The 22,725-nt window shown below is 35.3% G+C and overlaps 1 protein-coding gene and 1 long non-coding RNA gene across 4 annotated transcripts in view; one reads left to right on the forward strand and one right to left on the reverse strand.

Moving 5' to 3' along the window:
• Nucleotides 1-15,393, forward strand: part of DPY19L2 (dpy-19 like 2) — a 77,499-nt gene extending 62,106 nt beyond the window's left edge. The window contains exons 18-22 of one of the 2 annotated variants that reach the window (XM_031674310.2): nucleotides 2,272-2,391; nucleotides 3,251-3,425; nucleotides 6,081-6,180; nucleotides 7,523-7,648; nucleotides 13,332-15,393. In XM_031674310.2, coding sequence (XP_031530170.1) covers nucleotides 2,272-2,391; nucleotides 3,251-3,425; nucleotides 6,081-6,180; nucleotides 7,523-7,648; nucleotides 13,332-13,482 — 672 coding nt within the window. In that variant the 3' untranslated portion in view covers nucleotides 13,483-15,393. The remainder of the gene's footprint in view (nucleotides 1-2,271; nucleotides 2,392-3,250; nucleotides 3,426-6,080; nucleotides 6,181-7,522; nucleotides 7,649-13,331) is intronic. The other variant, XM_072964683.1, reaches the window with a different exon arrangement.
• Nucleotides 188-22,599, reverse strand: LOC140697381 (uncharacterized). Of its 2 annotated transcripts, none has more exons than XR_012074352.1 (3): nucleotides 22,462-22,599; nucleotides 19,712-19,949; nucleotides 188-748 (listed from the first exon to the last, which is right to left on the reverse strand). It is a non-coding gene; the product is annotated as an uncharacterized lncRNA (long non-coding RNA). The 2 variants fall into 2 exon arrangements; XR_012074353.1 differs by having other exon boundaries at nucleotides 19,712-19,970.
• Nucleotides 22,600-22,725: the final 126 nt, after the last annotated feature.

Consider the following 22,725-nt stretch of genomic DNA (forward strand, 5'->3'; position numbering starts at 1 on the left):
TGACAAAGTTACAAATTTGAACTTAATAGAAATAGCTTATGATGATGACTAATATTTTTGAAGTTACTATGTGCCATTGTACTGTACTATTTAATTCTCATTATAATATTTTTCCCACTTTGCAAATAAGAAAATTATGTTAATTAGATGATACGAGCTGTTACAGAGATAAACACTAACACTGAAATGCCTTACCTCAGTAGAAGTTTAATTCTTTGCTAACATAAAGTTAAAACCAGAAGTTCCTGATTAGCAGGTGGCTCTCCAACAAGCTGAATTATGACAACATACAACTAATAACTTAAGTTTTCTGAATATTCAGCTGAAAGGTAGGAAGCTTTCTAAGGATAAAAGTCTGGTAGTGCAAACTCATAATTACAGTATCTAGATAACAGAGAACTGTCATGCACAAATGAGTTTAGACCAATTTTGTACAGTTCTAGAGATGTGGAAGTTACAGGAAAACATTAGTTCAGTTTTAGAAAAGATTTTCTAACATTTACAGCTACCCATCTTTGTAATAGGTACTTCTAGGGCATATTCATTTTCAGGAAATAGTGAATATTCAATTCATAGATTTATGGGAGAGATCCCTGGTTTGGATAGATGATTAAAGTAGGTGGCCCACATAATCTACCAATCTGTGATTTAGTGGTTCTGAACAAAAGGACCGATTTGGGTATGAAGTGTGTTGTTGTCTTTCTTCTTTCCACAACATATTCCCGATTTTGTCCAAAGATGAGTTTAACTGAAAAAAAAAATGAAGGATTGATTTTGAAATAAATGTTCCACATTCCAACTTTGGGTTCAAGAATTATTATAGAAATTAACAAAGTCCATTTTAAACATTATTACTTTAATAGGGAACAAACAGCTTTAGGCACAGTTTTTGACATTCTGTTTTCAATAAAAATTATATATTTCTGATTATAAAAATAACACATGCTCTAAAAATTTGAAAGATGCAGAAAAACAGAAATAACCTCTGTTAACTTTTTAGGTATATTAACAGCCTTTGCTCCCTGTGCATATATATACATACATAGATGATTTTCACAGAATTAATGTTGTTCTGTAAGTATAGATTTTTATACTCTGAAAACATTTCCATGCCATTTAATAATCTCCCAATATATAATCTTTTAATGGCTGTATACATGTGGAAATGCAATAATTTGCTTATTCCTATATATTGATCACTTACATTATTCCTATTTTTGCTGCTAAAAATTCACTTCAGTGATCATCTTTGTAGAAGCATTTTTGTATTTTGATTTTTCCCTAAAGTTAAATTCCTGGAACCAAAATTTAAGCAAAGGAGTTGACTCTTTTCTAGGGTCTTGATAAATATTGCTAAATTACAGAAATGTACCCATTATTTCAGTGTATCTTTTCATGGCATTTCTCTCAAACATTCAGTATTAATTTAATATTTGCCAATTTTATAGATAAAATATCTTCTTATCTTTACTATTTAATTTGACTGTTAGTGAGTTAGATCATGAATAGTTGCACTTACTTTTGATTGCATTAATTCTTTGTCCATTTTTCTAGTAGAAGTTGGTTGATATTTTATGAATATGTCTGTCAGGAAAGTTTTGTTTGAAACCTTTGCCCAGTGAAATTCCATCTTAATCAAAATAGGGTGTCCTACTAATTAGCCCAAATATTTATACAGTTCTGCTACTTATAAAATAATCTAGTTTGTGTTATGATTTTTGTTGCTGATTGAATGACACAAATTTGTGAAGCATCCCATATTTTCATGTCTCTGTGGCTCCCTTCCTCACCTTGTGTAGGACCTTGCTCAAATACCATCTTCTCAAAGAGACCCACTCTCATGATCCTACTTAACACTTGCAACTTCTCCCACCTGTGGCCTCCCACCACACCCTACACTCCAGTCTCCTTCCTCTGCTTCCTTTTCCATAGCACTTACCACTTTCTGATGGACTGATAATAGATTTTGTGATTGGCTATGTCTGTTTATTGTCTGTCTCTCCTTACTAAGTGTACTAAAATGTGAGCCTCACAAGGACAGGAATTGCTCACTGCACTGCTGTTTTGTCCAAAGCACCCAGAACAGCACCTGGCATATGGCAGGCATTTAATAAATCTTTGTTGAATGAATGAATAAATACTAGTAGGTTATTACTAAGTTAAAAGTTCCTTATCCTAGTGAATGGTAATAGTGTTAACATACTTTATTTTACATATATTACTTTTTAAAAATATTAAGTGAAAATGTCATTTTGTTTTTTGTTTTTATAGCTTATTTTTCACACATTGCAGTTTTTTGCATTTTCTTCCCTTGCCATTTTAATTATGAGGCTGAAGCTGTTTTTGACACCTCACATGTGTGTTATGGCTTCCCTGATATGCTCTCGGCGGGTAAGGCACTCATTCTTGTATAACTACAGCTATGACAACTATAGCAACTGCAGTGTAGTTACCATGGCTTTGCTGAGTAATCCAAAACTAAAGCACTAGGTGTTTTTATCTTAAGTGATTTTAAATGTTAATTCAAGATTCACTATAGAGTAAGAAAAGCAAATTCTGTTAGTATCCTATCAACAAATACAGTTTTTTGAAGTTGAGGTCTGTGTAAGAGTTTCTTGGCCATCAAAACTACCCTCAAGTGCTCTTATAAAGCCAGAGGGGATGCAGTGTAATTACCCTAATATTGTCCTGTTGGGCTCCAGTAATCCCTAGGAAAAAATGTCAATTTTGGGTTTCTGTTACTGTATCTAACATACAAAAGAGCTGAACAAAGTAGCTGGAGTTTTGGGACCAAAGTACTTCTAGAAACACCTTATTTAGTTTTGATTATGAGTGTCTTGCCTTAGAATATCATAAACTTATTTTCCTGAGAGGAATATACATGTTAGTACTAGTGAGGTTTCCCTAGTTATTCGAGATGTCCATAAAAGGCAACCAGATGTTCCAGGATTTAGTTCCAGGATGCTTCAGAATTGTGATTTGCTAATCTGCATCCCTGGTAGTAAATCAGTACTAGAAGGATCAGGTATTCCTTCTTTCTTTTGAAAAGAAAGAAAGCTCAATTTTTTAACTGGACTCTGTAATTCCAAAATATTTGCTGTTTTTAAACAATGGCTGATGATAGTTCTGTATACTGTTTGTATCAAATGTTCACCCAGCTTGGTTTAAGTAGAAAGGTGAGAATGTATTACTGACCCAATAGTACTCTTCATATAGGAATTATAAATAAATTTCATTTCTTTCATTTCAGCTCTTTGGCTGGCTTTTTTGCAGAATTCGTTTTGAAAATTTTATCTTTGGCATTCTAACAGTGATGTCATTACAAGGTTGTGCAAACCTCCATAATCAATGGAGCATAATAGGAGAATTTAATAATTTGCCCCAGGAAGAACTAATACAGTGGATCAAATACAATACCAGACCAGGTATGTAGCTGTTTATATGTATAGCTAGTTTTTAAAAATTATTTAATTATTGTATGTTATATATACATTTATGTATATTGTATAGTTATCATTTCATATATATGTGTGTGTATATGTATGACATTTTAAAATGCATTCATACTTTCACAGATTTTGAGCATGCTAATTGCAGTGTTCATTAAATCAAACCTTTTCAAAAAAGCCATTTTGTGTCAAAAAGAATTTTAATTGACATAAAAAATTAATGATCGTTCACAAATTATGTGCTGTAACTCTGAGACTATTATTGTATTTTAACAATAACAATAATTTTTAAAGAAAAAAATTTTTAATAACAAACTTTCACACCTTGTGACGGGCCGTGATATTTTCTGTAAGTAATCTATAATCTTGTCCTAGACAATTTTTGATGTTTAATCATCTTCTCTGGCACAGGTTATTCGCTATGGTTTATTTAAATTTATCCTGTGACTCTTTGAGCCAATTTTCTTTTATCTCTTATTTGGCAGTCATCGTTTCACTAATTAGCCATCATTAATGTAATCTTTGATAAGCTTTAACTCAGATGTATTTGCTAGTCTATGGCTTTCAAAGGCTATAGGTGACAATACCTCATCACTTAGAGCTCCCAAGCTAGTTTAATCAGAATTGTTGAATTAATCCTCTGCTGGCCTTTTTCCTGTAGTAATTACAAGGTAGTTACTCCCTTTGCTGCCCCTTGTCCCTCCCGAGTTACAGCTGTTTTTCCAAAGCTTTAAACAGTACCTGCTCTTTTCATCTTTTCTTGTGTCTTTCTTTGTTCCAGTGTTTGTCTTAGGTTCCTGGCACAGAGAGCCTGTGTTTGGCAGCTTACCCTTCTAGTGATAACTCCCACAAACTCCTACCTCGTCTTTAGCCACCTCTTCTTTCTTCTTACCAGTCTTCCTGATCCCTGTGTTATGAGTTCTGTTATGTTTACCACATGTTTATTTAAAGCAGCATGAAGTTCTATAGTAAAGGTGGTAATAGGGCTTACATTCAGGTCTACCTGTAAGGTTGTGTAGTTTGTGCATGACACAAAGGTGCTCAGGCGAGAGGACAAGTGGGAACTAAGATCCAGCCTATGGGCCACTTACCGAGTCTTGTGTTAGTGAGGCTCTGTCAAGTTTCAGAAGGGATGCTCTTTTCTAATACATGCAGTAGGCTAAGGGGAGAGTTAAATATTTGCGTAAAAATCCTATTCTTTCCCTGTCCTGCTCATATTTACTTTACTGCCAAGAGGAAGGAAGCTGGTGGGGGTATCTCTCCCCTTCTCTCTCTGCTGCAGGTGGTTTCTTCTCAGTGGTTCCAATTCTTGCTGGACAGGCTTACCTAGTTTCTTCTGGACGATCCTGGCCCTGGGCTTCGGGTCCCGCTAGCCCAGGGTTTCTCAGCCTTGGCACTGTTGACATTCAGGCTGTCCTGTGCATTGGCTGGACAGCGAGCAGCATCCCTTTCTTCTACCCGTGGATGCCAGTAGCACTTCTCCCCTGCAGTGTGCCAGCCAGAAATGTCTCCAGAAGTGGACGGTGTCTCCAGGAAACAAAATCGTTTCTGACTGAGAACCACTGTTCTAACCTAGGAGTTTTTCATCATTAATTATTAAATGTTAAAACAATAGATACACATATACTTCAATTTATTTATATACTTTCAAATTTAAAGCACATAAAGAGATTTCCATTCAAAGTTACATTTAGAATGCTTCTAAAGCATGCTTACTTTATTTGAAAGTAAATATTCAATTATTTACAGTAGAGCTGAATAATATGCCTTGTTGTTAGTTATTTTACTATGCTGATTAAAAATGATAGTAGCCATCCTAATTATGTAATCATTTATTATACAAAAGTGCCAGAAAGTAAGTGTTTCGTCTTTCTGTCTTCCAAGAGAAAGAACTGAAACTGAAGCCAGGTAGTAGACTTTGCTGTATCACTAGTTATAACCAAAGGCAATACATTTATACATGCTGTTACTCCAGAAAGTACTGCTCACACATAATGAAATGATGTGATGAAATGTGTAAGTTTATAAACTCAAGCAGGAACTAAGGAAACTTAGTTATGAGTATTTAAACAATCTGAAGGAAGAAAACAATACTAGTCCTCAGGATTACAGTTTTCAACCCACAGAAGTCATTTTAAAACATATACCATAAGACTTGCCCTTTATAACAATCTCTCAGTTCCTAGAACTTTAAATTATTGGAACAAGATATGAAATTTTAATTCTTTCCAGTCCTTTGTGTCTTTGTAGTACTGTCTCTTAGCATAGTGCTTGAACATGGCAGGACACTGTAGTGAAGTGGCTAAGAGGCTGGGCCTTGATACTTCCCAGCTGTGCAGTCTTGGGCAAGTTACTTAACTAAGAATAACAGAACCCATTTCAAAACTGTGCAGATTGAATTGTGTACTCCTAGTAAAAGTATTTAGCAGCTCCTGTAACAAAGATAACATTTAACAAAAGTTGGTTGTTATCATTATGTAGACAGTAAATATTAAGTGAAGAAAAAGATTGCCAACAATGTTATTATTTAAATATATTTCATCTTTCTTAATTTGGGTTCAAATATCATAGATGAGTAACTTTTGGTTTTCTTTAAAACATATTGGTAAGGACTATAATCTTGTTTTGCAGATGCTGTTTTCGCAGGTGCCATGCCTACAATGGCAAGTGTCAAGCTCTCCACTCTTCACCCCATTGTGAATCACCCACATTATGAGGATGCAGACTTGAGGTGGGAACCTACAGAACACTTCAACCAGATGCACTGGCAACTTCTACTGACTCAGGAATAGGGACAGTTTTTACATACACACACACACACACACACACACACACACACACACACTCTCATCCTCATATTCATGCCAGAAGTTTAAAAATGTATAATAACCATCCAGAAATTACAGTATGTACCTGTTGACCTAAAGCAACCTTAGTAAACCTCTGAAAACTAAGAAAAGCAAAAGGTGATTTTGCTCAAAGTGAAAAACTGTGTCACATTTATGAGTCGCCTCTGTGTGTTTCTGCGGGTGTGTGCATTCTAGTACAACTCCTAGGTAGTAGTGATAAGAAGAGGGATGGATTTGGCTCATGGCCGTAGTTTGCCAGCCGCTGCTCTAGATTCCACAAGCCATCTGCCTGATTTAAGAAACCATTCTTGATCCTACTGGTGGCCAATGACTAGCCTTTTTTTAACAGACAGAAACAGTACATGAAATTTGCTATATTAAGTGCTTTTATGAAAATTTGGGGTGCTCTTTTGCTAGCTGATGATGAGAATTTTAGTTTCCACTGGGGTCTGAAAGTTTTGCTTTCCTTAAATGACTGACTTTAAAAAAATTATTTTAATCATTCTAGTAATTGTCAAGATAAGCATTTTCTTTTAATGTGTTTTTGGCCTATTATTAGAGGTAAAATTTTAAATTATTTAAAGTTTTATGTCTGGTTGTGGAGATAGGGCATCCCACATGCTTAAAATTCTAAGAAAAGTCTAATGCATAACTGGTAATTTGTTCAGGATTTTATAAACTCCCATTTAGGGTTAAATCATCTGTTGTACCATATTTTGGTAAATATCCTTGTCTCTCAAGCTTCTGTTAAGTTGCTTTCTCTACCTGACTGCTACCTAGATGTCCACTGTTTAATTTTTCTATTTGCTACATTCAGCTTGAACATGTATGCTTTTCAGAGCTTCTAAAGACGAGCTTATGTACTGAAATCTGTATTTTTATTATGTTTGGCTCCTATCTGAATGTGTTCCAGATTCATTACAACTTATGCAAAGCAAATTTTATGTTCTGAACTGTTATGCTGCTACCTGTGTCTAGGCTCTAAATTGGTTTATACGCTAAAAATCACTACCTGCACAATTCAAATTGCTGTAAGTTTTGGCACATGCAAAATATAAGTAGGAATGTGGAAATTGCTATCCCCAAAATAATTCATGCTGCTTGGGGTCATATATAACTGTGCTCTATCCGGTAAGCACTGAGATTTTAATTTGCTAGCAGAATTTCTTTAGTCTATTCTATTATCATTTATGTAAAAAAAACTTAACTTCTTTGAATTTAAAGGGCTCGGACAAAAATAGTTTATTCTGCATATAGTCGAAAACCTGCCAAAGAAGTGAGAGATAAGTTGTTGGAGTTACACGTGAATTACTACATTTTAGAGGAGGCATGGTGTGTTGTGAGAACTAAGTGAGTATGAGCCCTATGCTATATGATACGGTCTATTTTTAGGCAGCAAATGTTTTACTTTATTACAGCAGTCATGATTCTTTAAGAATTTTCATTTTAAATTAATTCCATTAAATTTTACTCTGGTGTTTTATTTGTTTATTTGTTTTTATTTTTATATTTTTTAATAGAGGTACTGAGGATTGAACCCAGGGCCTCATGCATACTACGCATGTGCTCTGCCACTCACTGAGCTATACCCTCCCCCCAACCCTGGTATTTTATTTAAAATTATTTCATGTAGGAAAGTAAAATTATACTATTACTTGAGTATAATCCAATTTCAAAAATTACAGCGTACTTTAGTATCCTAATTTTTTTCATTTTAATTTTGACATCTTAAATGTAGCTCTTTTCCATAATTTTCACATTTTTATGGTAACTTTTATTAGATGTATGAAATACAGATTTGAATTTACAACAAAGTGAGGTATTGGCATTCTACTACTAAAGCTGGATTACAGTGGATTTATAGGACTCATAAGAAAAGTTTCACATAATTCAAAAAGACGTAGTAAGACAACATTTCTAATTAAAATATTTTAGTCTCTAAATTTTGAATCTCTAGAAGTACATAATATTCTAAGATGTGTAACGGGTATCTTGAAGCCTTTCTTTAGTCTCCTTGACTTAAGAAGTCCTTAATTGTATTAATTTTAACATTAAGAATTTTCATTTCTCTCATAGATAATTAAGAATTGGCTATAATAGATTTTTGAAGAGCGAAGTTTAGAAATTTTAGTAGCTAATTTTTGTATCTAATTTTCATATATAATATATATATATATACATATATATATATATATATATCTAGGAAGCAATGTTACCTTGCAAAGGAATAAATAGGAATATCATATTGTACATTCTTATCATATTAATTTAATTAAAAATTTAGTAAGACAAAGTGTACTTTAAAACAAGGCATATTACCACAAATAAAAGTGAGTATTTTATAATGACAAAGGATTAATTCATCAAAAATATGTAGCAATTTAGCATACCTCTAAACAGAGCTTCAAAGAACACAAAATAAAAATGTGTAGAACTAAAAGAAAAAGATAAGCAAATCTTCAATCATAGTTAGAAATGTTAACATTCTTTTCTCTACCGGGAAAAGTAGATAAAAAGTAGTCTGGGATTTGCAGATTCTAACTACTAACATAAGATACATTTAAAAAATAAGGTCCTACTATATAGCACAGGGAACTATATTCAATATCTTGTAATAGCCTTTAATGAAAAAGAATATGAAAAGGAATATATGTATATGTGTGTGTGTATGTGTGTATGTGTGTGTGTGTGTGTGTGTATATATATATATATATATATAAAACTGAATCACTATGCTGTACACCAGAAATTAACACAACATTGTAAACTGAATGTACTTTAGTTTTTTTTAAAGTAGGATATAAAAGAGATGAACAACAAATGTTATCAAATAACCTGACCCAACTGACACAGAACACAGCAGGAAACAGCTGCAGAATACACATTTGTTTTAAGAGGCATGTGGAATGTTCACCTAGAGAAAACACATGCTGGGCTGTAAAAATGGTCTCAATATGTTTAAAAGATTTAAAATGGCACAGAATTAAAATAGAAAACAGTAATAAATAGATACCTAGTAAGTCTATTCATATTTGGGAATTAGGTGATAAACTTATGGATAATTTGTGGGTCGAAGTAAAAAACCACAAAGGAAATTTAAAAACACTATTTTTGCTTGAATAGAAAAGGAGTCTTTTAACAATGTTGCTGATCTAACTGGATATAATATATAGAAGAAAAATTAAACCGTGACTCATACCACAATACATCATACCCAGAGATTAACTTGACATGGATTACAGAGCTAAATGTAAAAATCATAAAGATTTCTTAGACTACAGAGTACTAGCCACTAAAAAAATCAATAAACTATATGTATCAAAATTGAAATATTTTCCTCAAAAAGATATTTTTAAGAAAATAATAAGGCAAACCATAGACTGGAAGAAATCGTTGAAAGCATGTATCTGACAAAGAACTTACAAGTATAGTTTATATATAAAGAAATTATACAGATTAATAATAAATGACAATACAATTGAAAATGGACAAAAGACTTGGAAAAACATAATTCACCAAAGAATATGTGTAAATGACCAATAAGTACATGAAAAGGTGCTCAATACTGTTAATGTTCAGGACCTGCAATTTAAAACCACAACAGATACCAATACACATACTCTTAAACAGATAAAAATTTTAAAACTAAAATACCAAACGGAGAGGATACAGAATAATTGTAAATCTGTTACATTGCTAATGGGAGTGAAAAGGATACAACCATTTTGGAGAACTATTTAGAGGCGTCGTAAAAAACTTTAAGTGTATATTGACCTTATCACTCAGCAGTTCCATTCCTAGGAATTTAAGCAAGAGAAATTAATACATCTCTCCAGCAAGGATGTGAGAGCAGCTTTATTCATAGTAGCTCAAAACTTGTATGTGACTTGTTGCTTTTACTTTGCTGCTTTTAATATTCTCTTTTTATGTTTAATTTTTTGCCATTTTAATTACAGTGTGTCTTGGTGTGAACCTCTTTGGGTTGATCCTATTTGAAACTCTCTGTGCTTCCTGGATCTGGATGTCTATTTCTTTTCACTAGTTAGGGAAGTTTTTAGCTATTATGACTTCAAATATGTTCTCTACCCCTTTTTCTCTCTCCTTCTTCTGAGACCCCTAAAATGAGAATGTTAGTATGCTTAATGTTTTCTCAAAGGTCTCTTAAACTGTTTTCATTATTTTTTTTCTTTTTTCTGTGTAGCGTCAGTGATTCCCACTGCTTTGTCTTCCAGTTCGCTGATCCATCCTTCTGTATCATTTAATCTACCATTGGGTCCTTCTGGTGTAGTTTTTAATTTCAGTTTTTGTATTATATAGCTGTTTAGTTCTTTATATTTTCTGTCTCTCTGTTAAACTTCTTACTGTGTTCATCCATTCTTCTCCCAAGTTCTTTGAGCATCTTTTATGATTACCTTGAATTTTTTATTCGGTAGATTGCTTATCTCCACTACACTTAATTATTCTTCTGGGGTTTTTATCTTTTATCTTTTTTCTTTGTTTAGAACATATTTCTCTGTCACCTCATTTTGCCTAATTGACTGTTATTTTTACTATGTATTTGGTAGTCTGGTTATGTTTTCCAATCTTGGAGAAATGGCCTTTCGTAGGAGACATCTTCGTAGACATCTTCGTAGGTCCCAGCAGTGCACTCCCCTCTGGTCACCAGAGCTATAAGCTTCAGGGGTACCCCCTGTGTTTGCTGTGTGAGCTCTTCTGTTGTGGCAGGCTGAGAACTGTGAGTGGTCTGGTAGGCATGGCTGACCCCTAGACCTGGTGGTTGCCATTCCCTGCCTTGTGTGGAGGCTATTGGCCCCTGGTGAGTGAAGCCAGATGCTGAGGCACCTGGGTACAGGGTCCAGGGTGTGCCAAAGCTGATGTTGGCTAGCTGGTGAGTGGAGCCAGAGGCCAGGGAGTCCCAGGAGAAGTGTCAGCCTGCTGGGTCCTGACATGACAGGCTCTGGGGCAGTCCTGGGGCTGATGTCCACTGGGTGTGTCCAGGGGAGTCAGGGGGTCCTAAGGCAGCTCGCCTGCTAGTAGGCAGGGCTGTGTCCCCACCAAGATAGCTGCTTGACCTGAGTTGTCTCAACCCTGGTGCCAACAGGCTGGTGGGTGAGGACAGATCCCAGTGCTAACTAGAGGAAGAATTCCACAGTGGCACTTGCCAGCACCAGTGTCCACATGATAGAACAAGGTCCTCAAAATAGCTGAGCTCCAGTTGCTTCCTGTCTCTCCAGGAGGCTCTCCAAGATCAGCAGGCAGGTCTGACCCAGGCTCCTTTCAGATCACTGCTCTGCCTGGGTCTCATAGTGTGCAAGATTTTGTGTGTGCCCTTTAAGAGTGGAGTCTCTAATTCCTATAGCCCTCTGGCTCTCCCAGAAGTAAACCCCACTTGTCTTCAAAACCAAATGTCCTGGGGGCTCATCTTCCTGGAGCAGAACCCCCTAGACTGGGGAGTCTGATGTGGGGCCCTGATCCTTCGCTGCTCTGCAATTATAATTATCTTCCCATTTGTGGTTGCCCACTTGGGTATATGGGTCTTGATTTACCACATCCATGCCCCTCTTACCTGCCTCATTGTGGTTCCTTCTTTATATCTTTAGTTGTATAAGGTCTTTTCTGCTAGATTCCGGTCTTTCTCATCAATAGTTGCTCTGTAAATAGTTTTAATTTTGGTGTGCCCATGTGAGGAGGTGAGCTCAGGGCCTTACTGTGCCCTTTTGGCACTCCTCCTTGGAAATAATCCAGTTTTAATCGAATTTTAATGTTAAGTAAATTGTGATACATTGAAGATGCCTACTATAATTCCTAGAGCAAACCACTTTAAAAATGCAAAAAATAACTAATAAGCCAATAGATTAATTAATGGTATAAGAAAAAGTTTTTACTTGACAAAAAAGAAATCAAGAAAGAGAAACAGATGATCAAAAAAGATACGAAACAAATAGAAGAAAAAAAAGAAAAATGGCAATCCTAAATCAAACCATATCAGTACTTGCAGATGTGAATGGGGACTAAACACTCCAGTCAAATGTCATAGATTGACAGACTGAATACAACAGCAAAACCCAACTATGTTCTGCCTATAAAAGCTGCATTTTAAGTAAGAATACATGAAGGAAAGGTTGAAGGAGAAAGGATAGAAATGCTACCATGTGAGTAATCATGTGTGTTACGTGTACTAGATATGTACTAGATAGCATCTACTGGAAAAGCAGAACTATGGTGCAGAAAGGAAATCAGCGGTTGCCTGGGCTTATGTCTGGGAGAGGGGATTGACCCTAAAGGGGTACAAGGGAACTTGCTGGGGTGTTGGAAATTTTCTATATTTTAATTATGGTGGTGCTTACATACCTATACACATTTGCCATACTTATCAAGCTTTACACGTAAAATGGGTGAATTTTATTGTGCATAAATTATACCTCAATATAGCTGTTAAAAAAAATAGAAACCAATTTTACCTGACTTCTTCCCTTTAATGACTGTCATTCAGGGTTATTCTGTAGTGAGAAATATTATCTCATTCAAGTCCACTCATAGAACTACCCAAAGGGGAAAGGGTTGAGGGGAATAAAGTTGGCATAAGAACTTCCCTTCCCTGCTTTGGGCTGTATATGTTTTCATGCTAATCCAAGTCAACTTAAGCTCAAAAATATGAAATTCATCAGGAATTAAATTAACTTTCCTTTAATTTGTCTCTTTCTACTATAAATGGGCCTTATGTTTGGATGGCAATATCACTTAGAAACTATATTTCATTTATATTTCATAAATAATATATTTATGAATGTACACTGAGCCGTGATTATTTGATTCAATAATATATTGGTTATTTGGTTAACTGGAATATGAAAATGCAGCATACTTCGATTTTTAGTTTAAATGTTGAAATTATATTTTTTGAAATGAGGCTTTAAAATCCTTAATTTATTAAATAAACTAGTCTCTAAAAACTAAAAAACACTTAGTAATTATATTTCATCTAGATATGAATACATTTTAATATAGATGTATATGTGCCTATTTTTTTCAGACCAGGTTGCAGTATGCTTGAAATCTGGGATGTGGAAGACCCTTCCAACTCAGCTAACCCTCCCTTATGTAGCGTCTTGCTCAAGGATGCGAGGCCTTACTTCACCACAGTGTTTCAGAATAGTATGTACAGAGTATTAAAGGTTAACTGAGAATAAGACCACCCTTTACACCGGGGTGCAAAGAAGTGTGACAAAGATAGCCACTTTAGTTTATTTACATTAATAAAAACAAGCTTTAATAAGGGACCCTTAAAAAGAAGATAATAAAAATGATCTAAAGTTTTTCTGATTAAATTATTTCATTATTTTCAATTGAATGTCCACCTTATTAAGCTTGTCATATAAATGACTAAATCATTTCATACTCCATAAACAAATCTTCATCTTAAAGTTTTAAAGAAAATATATATGTAAAAGAACAAAGAAATTTAATAAGTCAAGGATTTGTAAGTCCTTTTGTATCCAACTAGGTGAATTACTTCAGATTTTCTCTAGTACCAGGAGGTACCAGCTCAAACTCTAAACCACTTAGAACAGACTTAATGCAGTTTCTGAAATGACACTTCCTTAAGATCCCAGTACTGATCACAACCTCTTTACCTCTGTGAGAAAATTTGTTTGTAACCATGAGTTTTTTAAGGTTGTTTTTGCTTTTACTAGCCTTCAGGAAAGATCTTTAATAGCTTTTAATGACTTTATTATCATTTAAAGTTTTTTTTAAAGCTTATTTTGTAATGTTTTGAATCTCTTTAAATTTATTTATCCAACCAGGTATTTTCGAAACACTGATTAGTTCTCAACTTAAGTTCACCAAGTTATTAATCTGTCTTCGGAATCCAGTGGTTTTTCTTTTAATATCCAAGTAAAGTAAAAATTGTTACAGGACGCAGCCAAATTCAGGGGTTAAACATAATCAGAAAAGAAAATCCAGTTAAATGTATCAAATGAGACTGTAAGAGTCTAGGTCTTGAATGAAGCAAAGGCATTTTCATCTTGACAGCCCTATGGCTCCTTGGACATAGTCTCTTTTTTTGGTCACCATCTTTTGTAATAGTATGTTTTTAAGTCTTCATTTCTTTTGGTTTTGGATGAGGAAGGTGATGTTTTATAAATCCTCTTCCCCAATATAAAACCTTCCAATAATAATGCTTTGAAAAGTGGTAAATAGTTATCTTGAAGAGATTGTGGCCAAATGGAAAGATAAACATCCTCTCTCTGCTTGGTATATATTAAATATGCCATATCTGTAGTATTTTAATGTACATCTTCTTTAATCATCTTGGAATTCTTGTAATTCCCTTATGTTTTTGACCCTCTACATTTGAGATAACAAAATGACTTAATTCCATAGATTAGTTCATTTATAATAGTAGAAAATTATATATATATATATAAAATATATACAGGAAGACCAATAAAATTATTTTTCAACTATTATAGTCGTAAAATATTTTAATACAAGATACAAAACAGCTAAGAAAGCATACCAAGTTTTATTTATATTTGCATTTTCAAATAATTCATCTTGTTATAAGTATGGGGCAAAGAGGAAAAGGAGACATGATACCTAACATTCATAAAAATTGAAATACATTTTGGATGATATTTTCATAAGAAATATTTTTTAAAAGTTGGTAGAATTTTGTAAAAGAACTGTATTAACTAATAAAATATTCAATATAAATATAGTTACATGGATTTATATATAGGGAAACAAAATTATTTTCAACTTTTATAGTTGTAAAATATTTTAATACAAGATACAAATCAGCTAAGAGAGCATGACATATTTTACTTATTTTAGCATTTTCAAACAATTTGTTTTGGTGTCAGTGTGAGGCAAAAAGGGAAAAGAGATACAACCTCTAACATTCGTGAAATTAAATTAACACATTTTTCATAGGCAACATTTTAAAGAAGTTGGTAGAATTTAACAACAAAAATGGATTAACTAAAAATGTATTAACTAAAAATGTTTCGTATAAATATAATTTATTAACGTGGATTCATGTTATTTTCATGTGCTATTTATGTTTAACATTAAAAAAGCCCTTGAAGATCCTTTGTGTGTTTTCTTTCCTCGTTCTTTACCAAGAATACATTTAGAAATTGAATTCATTCTGACATGAAGGTAGAAATCATAGTGTCCTGGATTTATTAACCATATTTACATTGGCAGTGATCTTTCTTAGCCATTTTAAAACAATTCTGGGTATACCCACACAGAAGGCAGTGTAGTGTGGTGGAAATAATGTGTGCTTTGTAACCAGACGGATCTAAGTTTGAATCCTGACACTTCCACTGACTAGGTATATTACCTACCATCCATCCAAAAATATTTATTGAGCAGTTACTGTATGCCAGGCACTATGCTTGGTCATGTTACTTGACCCTATCAACCTCAGTTTCTTCACCTGTAAATAAGAACTCACAGTATGTACTTGGCAGGGTCATTTTAGGATTCACGAGATAATGTGTTAAAGCACATACAAGCACTTGACAAATGTTAGTTCCTTTTGTTCCCTCTCCCTCACCCGCTAATAACCAGTTTAGTAATATGTTACACTATAGGTTATCTCATCTCATAATTCCAAATAGTCTTACCTTTATTTAGTGTCAGTAAACAAGAATACCGAACTGTTACTTACTTTTATATGAATTATCCTATTGGATTCTTGCTTCCATATGTTGTTTATTTTTTTAAATCTGAAAACTATGCAAGAATGTTGTGGGTTGAGTGATGGATAGGTTTTTCCTCAATGCAAGGAAGCATCTTCCTATGGTTATATTTTTGGACACTTACCTGAAACCATGATAGAAGTGAGTTGTGCACGAGCTGAGCCGCCCCCTCCCTCATCCAGTTGTCAGAAGCTGATGTACAGCTTCAGTGAATAATATGTGTTGCACTCTTGCTGCTAATAGCACATCAAAAAGCAGTACTTTTCATAATAAAATTATGCTTATATTTTCTACATTTCTATTATACAAGCAACACAAACTTACTATGGAAAATTAGTTTTGGAAAAAAACAGGAAATTTGAAAGAAGGGAAAATATTCACCAGGCACCATTAACATTTCATGGTTTTCTTCCAGCCTTTAGGCATAATTTTTTTGCTTGTTTTCTTCTTTTAATATAAACCATTGTATGCTTTGTTCTTCATATAATAAATATGGAACTGTTATACAAAGACTATTTTTAAAGACTATGTAATATCCTGTTTTGTATATAAATATAAGCATGGATATCTCTGTACATAAATATATCTTTTTGTTTAGCTATTTCCATTTTTGCCACTACATGGAGGTAAATATAGAACATAGCAATGAATATCTTAGTACATTAAGAATTCTTTTTAATTTATAATTTCCTTAAGGTATATTCCATAAAGTTAAATTTCCTTTAAAAAAATTGTGGATACCTATAAAGCCTTCAAAGCAGTTTGCCTTAAATTACTTCTGCCAAAGGATTGTATGTACCACCAATAATCAGTGTATGACAATGCTCTTCTCACAACACTCATTCGCATTGGTTAGCCTTATTGAAAATATTTTTTGCTAATTTGTGACAACCCAAAATGGTACTCATTATTACTTTAATTTGCATTGATACCATGGTTTGCGTGGTTGGGTACTTATGCATATACATTTCCTCTCATGTCTCACCTCTTGACATTCACCCGCATTTGTGGATGCCCCGCCTAGCCCTGAGATGGTGTTACAGACGCTCACTGTCAGCAACTCTGTCTTGTTATTCACTGTTAAGGGAAGCTGATAACTGCCATATGAGCTTGTGTATTCTTACTACTCAGTAGGCTGGAGATTTTGCTTCAGGCTGTGTAAAATCGTCATCTACTTTGTGCCACATCCAGTATGCCTATTTAACATTAAATACCAAGTTTAAAACTCTCAATGCTTCTTCAGCTGTTTAAATAAGGATTTACTAACCATAATTTCATGTTTGGACACCATCAACTTTGTAAATTTTGTTATGTGTGAAACTTCTTTAACCTTATTACTGATCTAATATGGACTGCTTTTTATAGTATAAGGAAAACAGAATTATTAAATTTTAAGTAGTTTTTGGTCTCCCATGAACTAACAGAGCTTTATACGTGTCCACTATTGTCCAATAAAAACTCACCTATATTCTTATTATTTAGGAAGTATATTCCTTGGGGCCCTGTTCATATTTTTTGATAAATCCACTGAGTCTCCTCAAAAGGGGTGGGGTTAGAGATAAGGGAGAAGAAAAAAATCTCTGAAAATTCTTATTAACCATGATAAATACAAGGAAAATTTAAAAAGAATGGATAGGAATATAACTTCATATACAAAAGCCAAATTAAGATGGTCAAGGACTTTAATGAGAAAGGCAGAACTTTAAAACTTTCAGAAGAAAATTAGGGAAATGAAAATATCATTTGACAAAATGTACAAGTCTGATAATAAGAATTTGTGAAAACAGGGAGCAACAAGAACTCTCATCAAATTGTAGTAGCAGTATAAATTGGTACAGCCATGTTGGAAAATAATTTGTTATTGCCTAATACATTTTAAAGTATGTAGTCCCTGCAACCAATAATTTTACCCTAAAAAATGTCTGTGTAAATATGCAAGGGAAAATAATTACAAGAATGTCCTGGAAGCATTATTTGTACCCAGTGAAGGGAGCTGAAAACAATCTAACGGACCACCAGCAGAATGGATGAAATGAACTATTTCCATGTAGTGGAATATTGTACAGGAATTAAAATGATCTATTCACATGTCAATAGGAATGAATCTCAAATATAATGCGAAGAATAAAACACTAAGTTATCCAAGGTGGTGTGTGTATATATATGTGTAAATTTATATGCCATTTGTAAATAGCCTAAAAACAAACAAAACAAAAATAATATTAGATACATGTGTGGCAAAACAATAAAAGCATAGGCATAATTCATGCAAGAGTTAGGCTGGTGATCACTTCTAAGAGAATACAATCCAGGAGGAACCTGGATGCTTGAACATTCCTGTTTCAGTTTTTAACTGGGTGTTAAGTACATAAGTATTCCTTTTATAATTAAAATGTACGTATACTTAATAATGTTTGATAAATTTTACACCCTCCAAAGTAGAGCTTTGCTACCACATCAGTGGTTCCTAAATCTTGGATTCTTTTTCAGTAGCTCTAAAGTGCTTAAACAAGCATCATCAGATTGGGGTCCAGCTAGTCAAAGAAATTTTCAACTTGTAGATGAACTTCCGTTTGTACAGGGTATTACTTAGTTTCTTCAAATGGCAGATGATGTGACAGTGCCTCTATTGAACAGCATCAACTGGATGGAAAGTGACTATTATTTTTTATTTTCTTATTTAAATGTTTTTCCACAAAAATATTTCATGTTCATTACGGGAACGTTGGAAAATTCAAGACAGTAACAAAAAGAAACTCCATGTTCTTTCAGGAGCGCTATAGCTTCTTTGAGATTATATTAAAGTTCATAAGCCTTTGAAGAAGGACATCATTCACATAAATTGCATTAAAATTCACAGTAATTATTTGATTCGTTTGAAAAAACATAAGATGTGCGATATAATGTGACTTCTTCATGGCCTTAAGATAGCTTCCCTGTGGTGAGAATTCTGTTTTTGCAATCCGTCAGAGTGTTTGCCAGCCTTTGTATATCTACCATCCATGTTATTTAATGTATAGGGAAAAATTTTTTTTTTTGGAAAAGGTCAAGATTTTTATTACTCAGCTTTCAGCAGACATTGATTAGAACTCCATATTAGGCTCCCTGTTTCTCCTGAACTGTGTTAAATTATCCTTTATTTTTTTCTCCCCCCATGGTTTAACTACAAAGATTAGAAAAATACAAAATGTACCCACTTAATAGTAGCATACACCCATTAAGAGATTTCTTTTTTCTAAAGCAAAATTTCTAGCATGGGTTTCAGAAATATTCAATAGGATTCATTGCTTTTCTTTGAAATGAGATCTTACCAAGTATTAGTGTTTGATATCTAATACTCTTTGAATGCCTTGACTCTCTTAAGAGTCCTTTCTTTGATCTTTTCAAAATACACTACCAACTGTATGGATACGATATACAAGAGTCTGTTCAGATAGCAGGTGATAATCACTCTGTGATCAGTGCTGGAGCACAACAGAAGGAACACGTGAGCGGATCCTGTCCCTTCACGTAAGATTTTTCTAACAGATCTTAAAATGAAGGTAGGAAGTAACCAAGTAAAGGGGGCCAGGGTCAGGGAGGTCTTTCCAGGTATGGGGGCAGCATGTGCAACAGCACAGGACCACTGAGGCAGGTGGCTCAATTCAGGAACTGCATTCAGGCTTAGTGAGAGAGAGCACTTGCATGTTGAGGTACTTACCGTTAAGTTGGAGAGAGACCCTGCAAGTAGCAGGGCCTAAAAGGAAGCAAGGCCTCTGGAGTGGGAAAACAGTACATGCTTTATTCTCCAATTTGTTAACTTGCAGCTTTCATTTCTTCATCTGTAAATCAGTAACAATACCTTCCTCACTGAACTGTGAACATCGAACAAGATGCTCCACGTGGAAGTGCATTATAAAGTACTACACATGCAATCCAGACTTTGAGTCAACTTCGACCTGGATGTTAACAAGGAAGATCTGAGAATTATTAACCCAAAAGAGCTAAAAACCAAATCACTTATGTCTGACCTTGCCTTATGTTCGAGGAGCTTTTGCCAATACCGACTCGCTTATTATGCTTGCCTGAGATTAAAATCCATTTGTAACTTTTGAACACTTATAGATAATGGCCTTTATTTTTTTAATTCCATAAAAGAGCTATGTGTAATTCATATATAGACATTGAGATTATTCAAATGAAGCTGAAGGCCCTTTCATGGAGTAATCTGGATTGAATCCTGACCCAAGAATCTAGGAGTTAACATCTATATAAAAACAGCATCTCAACTACTGGAAAAGAAACAGCCTGTTCATACAGGTTCAGCCAAGAGAGACCTAAGGGATATGAAGGGGATCTCAACATGAATATTGATTGTTTTAAAGGGGCTAGTGTGACAGCCACAAAGGTACACCACCCCTTGGATCTTCTTTGGTCCAGCTGCAGGAGCCTCCAACTGCAGTCCATTCCACGTCCTCCACTAGCATTCAAGCCGAGGTCACACTCTTCCCAGGCAGTGCCCAGCCAATGAGTGGCCAAGGCAGGGTCCCATTTCTGCCCAGCACTGGACTTCTCGAACAGGTGACCTTTTCTTCGGAGCTCCATACCGAGTAAGCAAAGACCTGGTCAGATCCCCCAGGCTCTCCTTGCTTGCTCCTCCTGTCACAGGTATCAGATCTGCCTCATGGCCAAAAAGCTTTCCCACCCAATCCAGCTCCCTCCTCCTCTAACAGCTGATATCCCTTCTCATAAGCCTCTTGCCCTCCTGACTCTATCTCAGCATCTGTTTCCTGGAGAATCTGAACTAACCCAGGCAGATTGCTGGCCCAAATTCCAAGCAGAGCAAGTTCAGGGTTTCGTCTCAGTCTGTTGGGATTCTGGAGAGATTCTGCTGTTCTCTGTGTGTGCAAGGCTTAGGAAAATGAAAAAGCCTGACTGACTATAGGAAAACCTAGTTTCACTCCTTCACCCATGCTAGTTTTCCATGAATTTTCCTGACCACGCAGAGATGGTACCACTTCTCCTTTTAGAAGTTCCTGAGGTCCCCAGGGTAATCCCTATAAGGCTATAGCATGGTAGCCACTGTCAGGAGAAGGGACTGTATGCCTAAGAGATGCCCTTTCTTTCTCACACTCGGGCCCTAGTCAAACCTCAGAGTTCCCAGAATGGAAAAGAGTCCTTTGCGAATGATAGAAACCAGGTCTTCAAACCATTGAATCGTAGTAAATACACACCGTACACTTCTTTGAAGAGTTAAACACTGAAATTTGGTCTTAAAATCACTCTAGCCAAGTTCAGTTATTTTAAATGAATGTCTGGGCTTTATGAGATGCTCTCTACAATATTGTGAAAAAGCAAAGCTATCTTAATCTGAAATGTAGTTCTTGTTTATTCCTCATCCTTAACAAAATGATTTGCTGTATTATAAAAACAGTTCCTTTTGGAATAAGTAGGAGGGAATGCCCACTAAAAAAGTTAAGTGGACAAAATGTTTATTTTATATATCCTAGTGCCATCTGCTGGCTATGAAATATTATAACATTTGTCATAAAATAACATCTACAAAAAGTGTTAAGCTAGTTGGCATGTGTTTTAATTAAAAATAGGAGAAATCCAGGGAGAAACAAAGAGAACTTAACATGAACTTCACTATTTTTTTTAGCTGTGATTATCTCGCAAGTGGTGACAGAAGAGGCATTCCTGGCTTTTCACTCCCTGACCCACCACATCCCTGCTATTTCTTCCACCTGTTTCCCACCATGGATGCCTTAGAAGTTTCTGTCTGATTTAGTCCGTTCCTCTCTGTCCAGGACCACTGACACGCCCACCATGGCACTTTTCACTTTAGCAACAATGAACTGCCTGACGTCCCCAGCATCTTTCTCCTGCCTGTGGTGACTCTCCCCTCAGTTCACTAAGGTATCACCTGTTCTCCTCCCACTTCCTCTTCCTGCTCACCCTTCAGTCTCTGCTCAGAAGCCCCCTCCTCCTGGAAGCCAGTCCTGACCAGCTCCTCCATAGTCCACTTGCCTTGTTGTTTGATCATTTATCTGATTATCTTTGGGAGTCTCTTATTGAGCTATGAACTACTTAAATACAGAATTTGTGTCTTATTTATTTCTGTTTTCCACCCAGCTCAGTACCTGGCACATAGTAAAAGCTCAGTAAATACTGCACGAAGGAATAACGTGGAAAATAACTAGAAAAATTTAGAGTGGTGAGTGATCCCTTGAGGCCACTTTTACTGTTTGCTGCTCCTACTAAATAGATAAATTATCCCCAAAATGGATCAGGATATTCTTAACTATTTTTTAAGTACCCAACACTCTATTTATTAGGTGCTCTGGGAATCGAGTTCAAAATATTAGTATCTAAATTAAAGCTGGGTTTGAATCCCTCCTCTACCAGAACTGGCAATTTATTCCCACAGCAGAATCGACAACATTTTAGTGCCTTTCACTCTATACTAACCTTCATTTCGTTTCCAGTCCTTTCCAGTTGGGCCCCAGCAGTGGTCCTTTTACCCAGTGTCGCCAGGGCCAACAGAACAGAACCAAGTTCGGTTCAGAAGCAAAGCTTCAGTCTATGATCAGAGAATGGAGACGTGCCAGTTCAAGCTCTAGAGCTCACGCTCTAGCAGCAGGCTCTGGGCGGGGCTGCGTCATAGGGAATCTCGTGAGGGGAGGGGGCGGAGCTCTTGCTGCGCAGGCGCAGTCGTGCCGCTCAGGGTCCACG

The sequence above is a fragment of the Vicugna pacos genome, chromosome 7 (assembly GCF_048564905.1).
Source record: "Vicugna pacos chromosome 7, VicPac4, whole genome shotgun sequence".
In the NCBI taxonomy this organism is placed as follows: Eukaryota; Metazoa; Chordata; class Mammalia; order Artiodactyla; family Camelidae; genus Vicugna; species Vicugna pacos.